This window comes from Jaculus jaculus, chromosome 7 (assembly GCF_020740685.1).
Source record: "Jaculus jaculus isolate mJacJac1 chromosome 7, mJacJac1.mat.Y.cur, whole genome shotgun sequence".
NCBI lineage: Eukaryota > Metazoa > Chordata > Mammalia > Rodentia > Dipodidae > Jaculus > Jaculus jaculus.
In genome coordinates, this window is record NC_059108.1 from 141,102,219 (window position 1) to 141,116,512 (window position 14,294).

The 14,294-nt window shown below is 45.9% G+C and overlaps 1 protein-coding gene across 1 annotated transcript in view; it reads right to left on the bottom strand.

Moving 5' to 3' along the window:
• The window catches only part of Lrrc74a (leucine rich repeat containing 74A), a 49,908-nt gene that overhangs the window by 32,733 nt on the left and 2,881 nt on the right, over positions 1–14,294 (bottom strand). Inside the window, 2 exon segments of the mRNA XM_045155590.1 lie at positions 456–563; positions 8,098–8,270. Coding sequence (XP_045011525.1) covers positions 456–563; positions 8,098–8,270 — 281 coding nt within the window.

Here is a 14,294-nt window from a genome sequence, read left to right on the forward strand (position 1 = left end):
GGACCCCGGTTCAAGGCTTGAATCCCCAGGACCCACGTTTAGCCAGAGGCACAAGGGGGTGCACGCGTCTGGAGTTCATTTGCAGTGGCTGGAGGCCCTGGAGCTCCCATTCTCTCTCTTTCTCTCTATCTGCCTCTTTCTCTCTCGGTCTGTCGCTCTCAAATAAATGATCAACAAAAATAGTAAAAAAAAAAAAAAGAAAGAAAGAAAGAAAGAAAGAAAGTTCACTGTTTGAGGACTTGGAAGGGGTAGACAGAAATGCTTAGGGTTTTCTATAGCCACAGGGACCTCGGTCCCAGAGCCAGCCTCTGCTGCATGGCCCTCCTCTGAGAAGTTGAGTCTAAGGAGGAGGAGCCTGAGGCTGACCTTGGCCCAGAGGATGGGGCCCCGGGCTTGGTTTGAATGGTTCTGGGTCTCCAGGTATGGAGGGAGGAGCCAGAGGAGGAGGGGTGTACCAGCTCCTGGAGGTAGTAGTTCTCATGCAGCATCTCCATCAGACTCAAGACGCCCTCCTCCGTGATGCGGTTGTCTTCCAGCTCCAATTTGAGGATGGTCGTGTTGGACTTTGGCCATCACAAAAGGAGAGGGAGAAAGACACAGAGATGGTTGGTGACTGAGTTGGTTCCTTGATGGCTGTGGTCCAGAGCTTGGCCCCTCTCTTGACCCACCCAGCCATGTGAGGAGGTGCTATGCTTGAATATGGCTTGTCTCTCAAGGTCCCTGGATTGGAGGCTTGGTTCCCAGTGTGGCAATGTTCAGAATTGGTGGGAACTATAAGAGGTGGGCCTACTGGAAGGTGGTTACTAGGTCTCTCTCTCTCTCTCTCTCTTCAGTCTTGCTATTGTGATGCCATGAGGTCTTCACCAAAACAGAGCTCATGTCAATACCATGCCCTTGACCCAGCGAGCGAAGTAAAACACTTCTCTTGATCAAGTCACCAGTCTCAGGTATTTTGTTATGCTAATGGAAGAGCACTAATAGAGAGGGTGTGGAAATGCAAGCCAGGGATCTAAAGGGGTGCAGAGGGCGAGAAGGGCAGCGCAGAGGATGAGCCACCCCACTGAACTCCACAGTATGCCATCTCCAGGAAAGGCAAGGAGAGGCTCATTAAATCAATGACTAGCCTGAAAAGTCACAGGTGTAAGGATACGCCAAGCAAGGCGCCTTGAGAGTTATCTACCACGGGATCAAGGGCAACACGATGCACTTGGCAAGGGAACTCAACCCCTTCCAGTGCTGAGAAGAAGTGACGGTTGAGTGCTCAACACTAAATAAAATATCTCCATCACACCCTCTACAGCTCAGGGAACGCTGCAGAAAACGTGGCAGAATATAAGAGGAGCTGGGCATGGTGGCACATGCCTTTAATCCCAGCACTTGGGAGGCAGAGGTAGGAGAATTGAGTTCAAGGCTGCCCTGAAACTACATAGTGAATTCCAGGTCAGCCTGGGCTACAGTGAGACCCTACCTTGAAAAACAAAACCAAACAAACAAAAAAAAGAATGTCGGGCTGGAGAGACGGCTCAGTGGTTAAGCTCTTGCCTATACTGCCTGGACCCTGGTTCGAGGCTCGATTCCCCAGGACCCACGTTAGCCAGATGCACAAGAGGGCGCACATGTCTGGAGTTCATTTGCAGTAGCTGGAGGCCCTGGCGCGCCCATTCTCTCTCTCTGCCTCTTTCTCTCTCTGTCTGTTGCTCTCAAATAAATAAATAAAAACAACAACAACAACCAAAAGAATGTAAGAGGGTTGGGAAGATGGCTCATTGATTAAACGCACTTGCTTGCAAAACTTCCTGGCTTGGGGTTCTATTCCCAGTACCCTTGTCAACTCAGGTGCACAAAAAGTGGCGCCTGCATTTGGTGTTCAGTTGTAGCAGCAAGAGGCCCTGCCATGCCTATTCCCTCTCTCTCTCCTTGCATACAAATACATAAAATTGAAATCTTAAAAAATTGGGGCTGGAGAGGTGGCTTAGCAGTTAAAGAGCTTGCTTGTGAAGCCTAAGGTCCCAGGTTTGATTCCCCAGTACCCATGTAAGCTAGATGCACAAGGAGGCACATGCATCTGGAGTTTGTTTGCAGGGGCTGGAGACTCTAGCTCACTCATTCTTTCTATCTGCCTCTTCCCTTCTGTTCCTCTCTCCCTCTCTGTCAAATAAGCAAATAAAATGTTTTTTAAAAACTTTGGGCTAGAGAGATGGCTTAGTGGCCATGGCGCTTGCCTGCAAATCCAAAGGACCCAGGTTTGATTCCCCAGTACCCACATAAAGCCAGTTGCCCAAGGTGGCACATGTGTCTGGAGTTTGTTTGCAGTGGCTAGAGGCCCTGGCATGCCTATTTTTTTCTCTCTGTAAAATAAATGAAATAGACAATTTTTTAAAAACTTAAAAAAGAGCAGGGAGTGGTGGTGCATGCCTTTAGTCCCAGCACTCGGGAAGCAGAGGTAGGATTGTCGTGAGTTTGAGGCCACCCTGAGACTACATAGTGGATTCCAGGTCAGCCTGGGCCAGAGTGAGACTCTACCTTGAAAAACAAAACAAAACAAAACAAAAAATAAATAAATAAAAACTTAAAAAAAGAATGTAAGAGGGCTGGAGAGATGGCTTAGCAGTTAAGATGTTTGCCTGCAAAGCCAAAGGACCCAGATTCTATTCCCCAGGACCCACGTTAGCCAGATGCACAAGGTGGCACACGTGTCTGGAGTTCATTTGCAGTGGATGGAGGCCCTGGCGCACCCATTCTCTCTCTCTCCCTCTTTCTCTGTCAAATAAATAAATAAATAAAATATTTTTAACAAGAATGTACGATACAAAAGATGGGGGAGGAGTGCTTTGGATGCTGTGTTCTGGACATGAAGTGACCTCACACAAGATCTTTATACTATTGAGCCCATCAACATGCTGTCATGGGTGATGGAGGAAAAACAAAAACACAAAAAACCAGCCGGGCGTGGTGGCGCACACCTTTAATCCCAGCACTCAGGAGGCAGAGGTAGGAGGATCTCCGAGAGTTCGAGGCCACCCTGAGACTACATAGTGAATTCCAGGTCAGCCTGAGCCAGAGTGAGACCCTACCTCGAAAAACCAAAAAAAAAAAAAAAACCCACAAAAAACAAACAATAGCAACAACAACAAAACATCAAAATAGGAGACGGTCTAGTTGGAAAGAGGAGTTCAGTAGAAGGGGAGGGAAACACAAGAAAAAAGTTAAAAGATTGGTTTTAAAAGAGCGTCTTTGTGGGCTGAAGAGATGGTTTAGTGGTTAATGTGCTTTCCTGCAAAGCCAAAAGACCCAGGTTCAATTCCCCAGGATCCACATAAACCAGATACACAAGGTGGCGCATGAGTGAGTTCATTTGCAGTAGCTGGAGGCCCTGATGCACCCATGTTCTCTTTCTCTATCTCAAATAAATATAAAAATAAAAAAATTCATGGGAGTTGTTAATAAAAATAATAATAAATTTAAAAAGAGAAAAAATATTTTTTTTAAAAAGTGTCTTTGTATGTGTGTGCGCACGTGAGTGTAAGCGTGCATGCACATGCCTTCCAGGCCTCTTGCTACTGCAAACGAGTCAGATGCTTGCACCACTTTTTCATCCTCCAGCTTTATGTGGGTGGCTTGGGAATTGAACCGGGCCATGCGGCTTGGTAAGCAAGCACCTTTAACCACTGAGCAACCCTACCAGCCCCCAAATAAAATTTACAAAAGGAAAGACTTCTTAAGTGTTTACTTTGCTTCCTCAGGGCTCTTCTTGCAGTTTGGTTTTAGTCTCACCCAATACTTGTGTATTTTTTTTTTAACTTTTTTTTTGTTTTGTTTTGTTTTTTGGTTTTTCGAGGTAGGGTCTCACTCTGGCCCAGGCTGACCTGGAATTCACTATATAGTCTCAGGGTGGCCTCGAACTCATGGCGATCCTACCTCTGCCTTCTGAGTGCTGGGATTAAAGGCGTGTGCCACCATGCCTGGCCTATTTTTTAACTTTTTATTGACCATTTGCATACATGTACATAATGTATTTTGATCCTAATATTTATTTTCTTTGAGACAAGGTTTTATGTATTCCAGGCTACCCATTACTTCTCTTGCAACTTGGTGGGATTTGAAAATGTTTATACAAAGAGATGTATCTATGTTTAAAAATTCTGAAGCTGAGGGTGGTGGCACACGCCTTTAATCCCAGCACTCAGGAGGCAGAGGTAGGATCGCCGAGAGTTCGAGGCCACCCTGAGACTATATAGTGAATTCCAGGTCATCCTGGGCCAGAGTGAGACCCTACCTTGAAAAACCAAAAAAATAAAAATAAAAAAATTCTGAGGGCTGAGGAGACGGCTGAGCAGCTAAAGGCGCCTGCTTGCAAAGCCTGCCAGACTGGGTTCGAGTCCCCAGTGTCCATGTAAAAACAGATGCACTAAGTGGCGCATGCGCCTGGAGTTGATTTGCAGTGGCAAGAGGCCCTGGTATGCCCATATTGAATCTCAATATTTCTGTCTCTCTCTCTTTAGCCCTTTTTCTTTTTTGAAATTCTGGAAGTTTTGGTTACAGCTAACCGCATTTCTTCAAGCAGTAATTGAAGTCATTTTCTTTCATCCTGCTCCCCATAGGGATGAAGACTAACGTGGCTGTAGATATTCATCGAGGATCTAAGTCCTGCTCCTTCCAGCAGCCTTGAGAATGTCCGGGCTGGGGATGGGCCCAGCTCAGTGCTTATGGAGCACGGGTGAAGCTGTGGGTTCCATCCCCAGCACCACCTAAACCAAGTGTGGTCAGTGCATGCCTGTAATACCAGCACAGAAGAGGCTGGAGGCTGGAGGATCAGAAGTTCAAGATCAATCTTAGCCACATAGTGATTTTCTTGTTTTTCAAGGTATGGTCTCGCTCTAGCCCAGGCTAACCTGGAATTCACTATGTAGTCTCAGGATGGCCTCAAACTCACAGTGATTCTCCTACCTCTGCCTCCCTAGTGCTGCTGGGATTAAAGGCGTGCACCACCACACCCTGCTCCACGTAGTGACTTTTTCTTTTAAAATATTTTATTGATTTATTTATTTGACAGAGAGAAAGAGGTTGGGGGGGGGGCAGGGAGAGAGAATGGGAGCGCCAGGGCCCCAGCCACCGCAAAGGAACTCCAGATGCGTGTGCCCCCCTGTGCATCTGGCTTATGTGGGTCCTGGGGAATTGATCCTGGGTCCTTTGGCTTTTCAGGCAAGCGCCTTAACCACTAAGCCATCCCTCCAGCCCCGTAGTGACTTTTTGAAGCCAGCCTGTTGGAATCTCTGCAATGCAAGGTGGTTCACCCAGGGTTTTAAGGGCGTGTTTTCTGGACTCAGCTCTCTTTTATGCTCAAAGGAAAGGGAGATGGTCCTTAGTTCCTGTAGTCTGGACACTGTATTAGCATCTGTCTAGACACCTAGGTGTGAGCATTTTTTTAAAAATTTTTATTTATTTATTTGCGAGCTACAGACACAGAGAGAAAGACAGATAGAGGGAGAGAGAGAGAATGGGCGCGCCAGGGCTTCCAGCCTCTGCAAACGAACTCCAGACACGTGCGCCCCCTTGTGCATCTGGCTAACATGGGATCTGGGGAACCGAGCCTCGAACCGGGGTCCTTAGGCTTCACAGGCAAGCGCTTAACCGCTAAGCCATCTCTCCAGCCCAGGTGTGAGCATTTTGAGACGTGCTAGAAAAGCATTTTACAGAGTGGAGCAGGAGGCCCACTCCCAAACTATGCCTATCCGTTCCACAAGGGCCAGCATCTGTCACTCTCTGTGCTGATGGCCAGGGAGATGGAGAACAGAACATCCTGCTTTCGGGTCCCCCTTCCCCACCAGGGCAAACGTGTAGTACTTGACAGGCGCTGACTACAGCCAAGGTTAAAATATGACCACCACCATCAAAGACGCTTTTCTTCTAAGCTGGGGAAACAGAAATCTATGATAAGCTAAACAGTACCAAAGGCAAGCAAAAGTTCAGTCCATCCAAAGGTCAAAACGATGAATTGTCAAATGAACCACACAGGGGATGGGAGAAGGAGATGACTTCCGTCTGCAGACAGACACTGCCTTTGCTAAGACACAAGTGTCTAAGCCCTGAGAAGATCTCACTGTGAGCTACTGGTTCCCATGAAGCTCACGAGGTAATAGTTCGCTCCTAACACTTCCTTCATCAGTCTCTCAGCCCTCAGTAAATTGAACGGTGGCTTTTGTTCTCTCTCTGCAGTTTTCCTCCTCTTCCCAGAAAACAGTACAATCTCACAGTTCATGTACATTTTCTAGATAGGTTATTTATCTCTGTGAGAAGAGAGAGATAGAGAAAAAAATGGGCACGCCAGGGCCTTCAGCCACTGCAAACAAACTCCAGACACATGCGCCACCTTGTGCCTCTGGCTTATATGGGTCCTGGAGAATAGAACCTAGGTCCTTTGGCTTCACAGGCAAGAGCCTTAAGTACTAAGCCATCTCTCCAGCCCCTAAGTACATTTGTTTTTTTTGAGGTAGGGTCTCTCACTGGCCTGGATCTCACCCATTAGGGCAGACTGGCTGGTCAGTGAGCCCCAGGGAACAGCACGTCTCTGCATCCCTAGGGCTGCACACCCGTCCAGCATGTTTTACATGGTACTGAGGACTGAACTCAGGTCGTCGTGCTTGTGAACCCCAAAACAGTAATGAAAAAGAATATTTACCCCTTCTTCCTTTTTGCCTTTCTAAGTGTACAGACAGGGCTGTGCTCATATACCATCTTTAAATCCTGTGATGAGAGCCAGTTTTGTATGAATTAATAATTATCTATAAAGCTGTGGTGACTTGAAGGTCAAGTCCTTGTTTGGTCATGCCAAGCCAAGAGATAGTATTCTCAAGCCGGGTGTGGTGGTGCACACCTTTAATCCCAGCACTTGGGAGGCAGAGGTAGGAGGATCGCTGTGAGTTTGAGGCCACCCTGAGACTCCGTAGTGAATTCCAGGTCAGCCTGGGCTAGAGTGAGACCCTACCTTGAAAAACCAAAATAAATAAATAAATAAAATAAAATAAAAAGAGATAGTATTCTCTGTGGCATGGTCTTTAAAAACCATAATGTAGGGCTGGAGAGATGGCGTAGCGGTTAAGCGCTTGCCTGTGAAGCCTAAGGACCTTGGTTTGAGGCTCGGTTCCCCAGGTCCCACGTTAGCCAGATGCACAAGGGGGCGCACGCGTCTGGAGTTCGTTTGCAGAGGCTGGAAGCCCTGGCGTGCCCATTCTCTCTCTTCCTCTATCTGTCTTTCTCTCTGTGTCTGTCACTCTCAAATAAATAAATACAAAATTTAAAAAAAAGAAAATAAAAGAAAGCCATATATGTATGTGTGTGTGTGTGTGTGTGTGTGTGTGTGTGTGTGTATACACATATGACTTTCTTTTAACAAAAAAAAAAAAAAAAAACAAAAAAAAACAAAAAAAAAAACAACCATAATGTAGAGCCAGGTATGGTGGCGCACGCCTTTAATCCCAACATTCGGGAGGCAGAGGTAGGAGAATCGCCTTGAGTTCGAGGCCACCTGAGACTACATAGTGAATTCCAGGTCAGCCTGAGCTAGAGTGAGACCCTACTTTGAAAAACCAAAAAGCACAACAAAACCACATAATGTAGCTGGGTTGAGAATGAGAGTTGAGAGTGAGAATCTACCTTGAAAACAAAAAAACAAAAAACAACAACAAAAAATTAATTAGTTAATGAAAAACCACAATGTTGGAAAAGGCAGACGTTGAATGGAATGGCTCGATAGCAGCCCCATTTGTAGCCAAGGTCTGCTTTGAAACGGAGACCCTCGTCTATATTTTGGGTCACGTTCTAACATTGACTCTTGGGCCTGGTTCTAACCCAGCTACTTTTCCCAGGCCCCAGGCTGGTGTGCAGCTTTCCTAATGGGAAAGACACAGGCTGCAAAGCACAGCCCCTTCCAAAAGCTAGCGAGGCAGCAATGGGGGCAGCTTTGCCAGGGACTGGCAGAATACGAGGCAGGTGGGCATTCAGGGTGCTTGTTAGACTGTAAAGGAAGGGGTCCCCCACATCTCAAGGCCAGCCACCCTGCTGACCCTTCTCCTCCACCAGGTTTGCCAGCATGCTCACCACTAGGGCTATAGCAATGGCCTTGGTACCCAGGGGTCCCAGCCCATGGTGGTTGAGGTTCATGCAGGGCTCCTCCATATTCCGGATGAAGTAGGAGGCAGGTATGACGCCCACCAGCTTGCAGGCTTCCAGGTACAGTTCCTTCTGTCCGATGGTGAGGAACTTTTCTGTGTCTGCAGAGGAAGACAGCATGAAGGAGGTCTTCTCTCCCACTCGCCTCCCCTCCAATCCCAGGTGGCCTGGTCCTCCACCCGGACTCCCCTGTACAAGGGTCTCTCTCTGTGAGTATGCGCTCTAGAACCCAGCTTCTTAATCGGTGAGTCATAGTTTGAGGTCATATGACTGAATGCAGGGGGGGGGGTTGTCACGAAAAATTTGGCAACAGTAGAATGTTTCTGAGTGTGCCATGACCAAAATTTAATTCAAAATCAAGAATCTGAGGGTGTGATAGTTAAGGTGTTGTCAACTTGATCTGTTTAGTAATCCACAGAAATCCCTTTCAGGTGGGTCTTGGAGGTTGCTTCCAGGAAGGATCAACTAAAGGAGGAAGTCCTTCCCCCAGAGTGAGCCCTTCCCCCAGAGCGGGTGGCCAGCTCAGAGGGGGACTTCATATAAGGAAGCTCTGGGTAAAAAGAGGCCTTCCAGGCTGGAGAGATGACTTAGTGGTTAACCGGTTGCCTGTGAAGCCTAAGGATCCCCGGTTCAATTCCCCAGGACCCACATTAGCCAGATGCACAAGGGGGCGCACGTGTCTGGCGTTCGTTTGCAGTGGCTGGAGGCCCTGGTGCGCCCATTCTCTCAATCTCTCTCTCTCTCTCTCTCTCTCTCTCTCTCTCTCTCCCTGCCTCTTTCTCTCTCTGTCGCTCTCAAATAAATAAATAAAACTAAACAACAACAACAACAACAAAAAAGAGTCCTTCCATCCTTCCTTCCACTTGGCTGCCAGAGCTGCTCGCTGCCTTCCAGCGTGGATTGAAGACCAGAGGCTCCTCAGGAAGCTTCCAGGCTTCCAGCGCCATCTGCAGTGCTGGGTGGGGACTGCATCTGGCCACGTGGACTGAGCAGCTACCAGGTTCCATGATTCTCGGGCCTGCAACTGCTATTGGACTACTGTAAGCTAATCCAATAAGTTCCCTTTTTAAAATAATTCATCCTAGCAGTTCTGTTCCTCTGGAGGACCCTGACTAGTGCAGAGGGGTTTTTGGCAATGCTCACTGGTATCGCATGGTGTGACTTCACTGCAGCTTTGGGTCTGAACACAAACTGTGTGCACTTTGCACCATGCAAAGCCAAAGAACACTGTCGGAAGCACCTTGACTCAGATTCAAGACTGCTCTACCTTATGAATTGTAGTGCTTTTATTCTATACACAAAGGTTTCCCCTCGCCCCACCCGGGTAGAGTCTTATTCTGGTCCAGGCTGACCTGGAATTCACTATGTAGTCTCAGGTTGGCCTCGAACTCACAGCAATCTCTCTACTTTTAGGATCAAAGGTATGCACCACCATGCCAGGCTTACAAAAGATCTTTGTGTTCTTAAATTTGATTTATTTATTTACAAGCAGAGAGATATAGAGAGAAGGAGAAAGAGCAAGTAAGGGTGCACCAGGGCCTCTAGTCACTGCAAATAAACTTCAGATGCATGTGCCACTTTGTGCATCTGGCTTTACGTGTGTATTGAGTAATTGAACCTAGGTTGTGAGGCTTTGCAGGCAAATGTCTTAACCACTGAGTAATACCACTAGCCCTATAAAAGTGTTTTTGACCTTTATAAAACACTATGATTTAATTACAGAGAAAAAGAAATTTTAATATTTTTTCATACTATCACATACTATCAAATTAGTATAACTGTGGATTGTATTGTGTTAGAATATTTGGTTTTTTTTTTTTTTTTTTTTTTGGAGGTAGGGTTTTGCTCTAGCCCTGGCTGACCTGGAATTTAGTATGTAGTCTTAGGGTGGCCTCAAACTCACAGCAATCCTCCTACCTCTGCCTTCTGAGTTCTGGGATTAAAGGCATGCACCACCATGGCTGGTTCAGAATATTTGATCTTTAGAAGTTATTGTTTGACGGCTGGAGAGATGGTTTAGCAGTTAAGTGCTTGCCTGTGAAGCCTAAGGACCCCGGTTCAAGGCTTGATTCCCCAGGACCCACCTTAGCCAGATGCACAAGGGGGTACACGCGTCTGGAGTTCGTTTGCAGTGGCTGGAGGCCCTGACGCGCCCATTCTCTCTCTCTATCTGCCTCTTTCTCTCTATGTCTGTCATTCTCAAATAAATAAATAAAAATAAACAAAAAAATTTTAAAAAGTTACTGTTTGAGTTATTAACTTGAGTTTCATAAAAATTGTTAAGTAAATTTTGGTTTGGGATTAGGATTGGATATCCAACAATGTCTGAAATGGTCCTAAACATACTTCTACCATTTTAAAACTATATCTTTATGCAAAGTGGTAATCTCAGCATTAAGAGTTATGAAATCAAAATATTGATTAACTCTGAAAGACAATGGGATGCTCTAGCTTCTGTAGTATCAAATATTCAGCCAAGATTTTATTTTATTTTACTTTATTTTTCAAGGTAGGGTCTCACTCTGGCCCATGCTGTCCTGGAATTCACTATGGAGTCTCAGGGTACCCTCGAATTTATGGCAATCCTTTTACCTCTGCCTCCTGAGAGCTGGGATTAAAGGCATGTGCCACCACGCCTGGCTTATAATTTTATTGTCTTTTATTTATGAGAAAGCGAGAGAAATGTTGGTGCATAAGGGCTTCTTGCCACTGCAAATGAACTCCAGACACATTCACCACTTTGTGTATCTGGTCTTACGTAGGTACTGAGGAATTGAACCCAGGCTGGTAGGCTTTGCAAGCAAGTACCTTTAGCTACTGAGCCATTTCCCCAGTCCTAGGATTTCATCCTTTGTAAAAACAAATGAGCACATCAACCTTATTAGTATGCAAGTTTGCTTTTCAACTTTAATAAATGGTAAAATTCATGTATACCAAAAAATTGTTTTAAAATAAGTTTATGAGCTAGGTATGGTTGTGAATGCTTTTTATCCTAGCACTTGAGAGGCAGAGGTAGGAGGATCACTGAGAGTTCGAGGACACCCTGAGACTACATAGTTAATCCAAGGTCCACCTGGACCAGAGTGAGACCCTACCTCAACTCCCCCCCAAATTAATAACAATCAAATAAAATAAGTTTATGATTTATCAGTAAATGTTTGATTTGCACACCTATTTTATATCCCTATATACCCTGGGTTGTTTAAAAATTTCTTGGGTGGGGCTGGAGAGATAGCTTAGTGGTTAAAGAGCTTGCCTGCAAAGCCAAAGGACCTCGTTTTGATTCCCCAGGATCCATGTAAGCCAGATGTACAAGGAGATGCATGCATCTGGAGTTCATGTGCAGTGGCTCAAGGCCTTGGCAAGTGCATTCTTTCTCTCTTTCTCTCTCTCTCTTCCTCTGCCTTGTTCTCTCTCTCAAATAAATAAATAAAAATAAAATATTTTAAAAAATTTCTTGGGTGAAGAGGGGTTGTGAGTGGGAAAGCTTAAGAAGCCCTTCTCTAGAGGCAAACCCCAACTCCAGAGTCAGCCAGTTATAGGAGTGCGTAGCAGTCAGCTTCATGTTGCTGGGATGAACTTCCAAATCAGGCACAGTTTAAGGGAAGAAGGGAATTTATTCGAAGCTTACTTATGCCAGCTTAGATCCAGGGGAAGTTCCATAATGGCAGAAGAAGCTGGCCCCCTTTCACAGGCTCATGCAGGGAGAAAAACCGCCCCCAGCACCACAAGCAAGCAAGCTCCAGAAACCCCAGGCAGAGCTTAAGCGCTCTGCTTTCCTTTAGGCTGGAATTCCAGGCCCTCCCCAAACACACCCTGGGGTGGACCCCAGCATCCACCCACAGTAACACTTCTAGCCAGTGGCTGGAGATCTAAGTTACAAGCTTTAATAAACTCCTGAATCTATTGGGGGAACGTCCAGTCAAATTACCACAGAGCAGAAGGCACTAACTCCAGAGAGCCCCAAATGGATATGTCCCTTGGGGTTAAGAGAAGAGGCTGGTTTTAGGCCCTACGCCTTCCTGTAAGAGAATAGCAGTATGCTCTTGGCCACCTTCCCTAGTTGGCCACATTCAAAGACTAGTCACCAGGAGTGCCCAAGGGCCCAGCTATCCTGTTCACCTTGGGACAACAGTACAACAAGTAAGCGAAGAGCTGGTGACTTTTGGTGGCTGAGGGAGTCTCCATTTCCATTTTTATTTCACTAGTGCTGTTAAAATGTAATCCATGGCTAGGCTGGAGAGATGGCTTAGCAGTTAAGGTGCTTGCCTGAAAAGCCTTAGAATCCAGGTTCAATTCCCCAGTACTCATGAAAGCCCAGATGCACAAGGTGGTCTGGAGTTCATTTGCAGTGATGAGAGGCCCTGGTGCACCCATTCTCTCTCTCTCTGCCTCTTTCTCTAATAAATAGACAAATAAAATAAAACATTGAAGACAAAAAAAAAAAAAAAAATGTAAGCCATGGCTGGTGGTGCAGCTCAGTGGTAGAGTGATTTCCTAGCATATGTGAAACTCTGGTTTGATCCTCCAAACCAAAAAGTCATGAACCATGAATAAAAGTTTGCTAAAGATTTAGAGAAATGCCAACTTAGAAAAAAATAAAAAAAAGAAAAGCTAAAGTAGGACAGTGTGTTATCTCAAGAGAAATCAGTACAAGACAGAAACTTGAAGTTAGTCAAGAAACAGGCAAGTTGCAAGCCGGGTGTGATGGTGCACACCTTTAATCCCAGCACTCGGGAGATAGAGGTAGGAGGATCGCCATGAGTTCAAGACTACCCTGAGACTACATAGTAAATTCCAGGTCAAGCAAACCCTTCCTCCCTTATCCCCCAGCATCTCTGCACAGGGATCCTTGGAACCAGAATAGCTGAGCCTCAAGTTTCTGGTTTGGACAAAATTTTTAGTAACAAGTTCAGTCATTAGAAGAGGTTCCTATTGGTTGGAGAAAAGAAGGTAATTTTGTCCTGGGGACAGCCCCTGCTCTGGCCCACAATGAGTACCCTTTCTAGCTATACTCACCATGGCTATATTTTAGAGGTGGCTTTTTTTTTTTTTTTTTTGATGTCATCATTTCCCAGGGACAAAGTGGGGAATGTGATGGAAGCAGAGGGCTTGGGCAAAACATTCAATATTGCTCTTTGCCACCTCCTCCAACTGGGTAAAATCAGGAGTTAAAAAGTAGAATTGGGGCTGGAGGGATGGCTTAGCTGTTAATGTGTTTGCCTTTAAAACCAAAGGACCCAGGATCAATTCCCTGGGACTCACGTTAGCCAGATGCACAGGGGGCACGTGCGTCTGGAGTTTGTTTGCAGTGGCTGGAGCCCTGGCGCGCCCATTCTCTCTCTGTAGCTCTCTCTCCCTCTTTTTCTGTTAAATAAATAATAAAATATTTTTTTAAAGTAGAATTGGAGCTGGGTGTGGTGGTGCACACCTTTAATCCCAGCCCTTGGGAGGCAGAGGTACGAGGATTGCCGTGAGTTCGAGGCTACTCTGAGACCACATAGTGAATTGCAGGTCAGCCTGGACCAGAGTGAGACCCTAACTCCTACCTCAAAAAACTTAAGAAAAAATAAAGTAGAATTGGGCTGGAGAGATGGCTCAGTAGTTAAAGGCATTTGCTTGCAAACCCTGACAGCCCAGGTTCAATCCCCAGTACCCATATAAAGTCGGATGCAGAGTGGCGCATGCATCTGGAATTTGTTTACAGTAACAACAAGAGGCTCTGGTGCGTCCATCCTCTCTCTCTCAAATAAAAAAATGAGGAAAAAATAAAACCAACAACAACACAGGATTTGTCACAGCTTTGAAGTAACAAGAAGTCAGAAAGTGAGCCACAGGCTAGGCGTGGTGGTGCACACCTTTCATCCCAGCACTTGGGAGGCAGAGGTAGATGGATCGCCATGAGTTTGAGGTCACCCTGAGACTACATAGTACATTCCAGGTCAGTCTGGACTAGAACAAGACTGTACTTCGGAAAACGAAAACAAAACAAAACAAAAAAAAAAGAGAGAGAAAAAGAGAAGAAAGCGAGGCGCAGAATGCAGAATATCGGGGAGCAGCAGGAAGAGCTATGTAGAAGGGGGAGTTTATATGCTGATGGTAGTGGGAAAGTCTTATGGCTGATT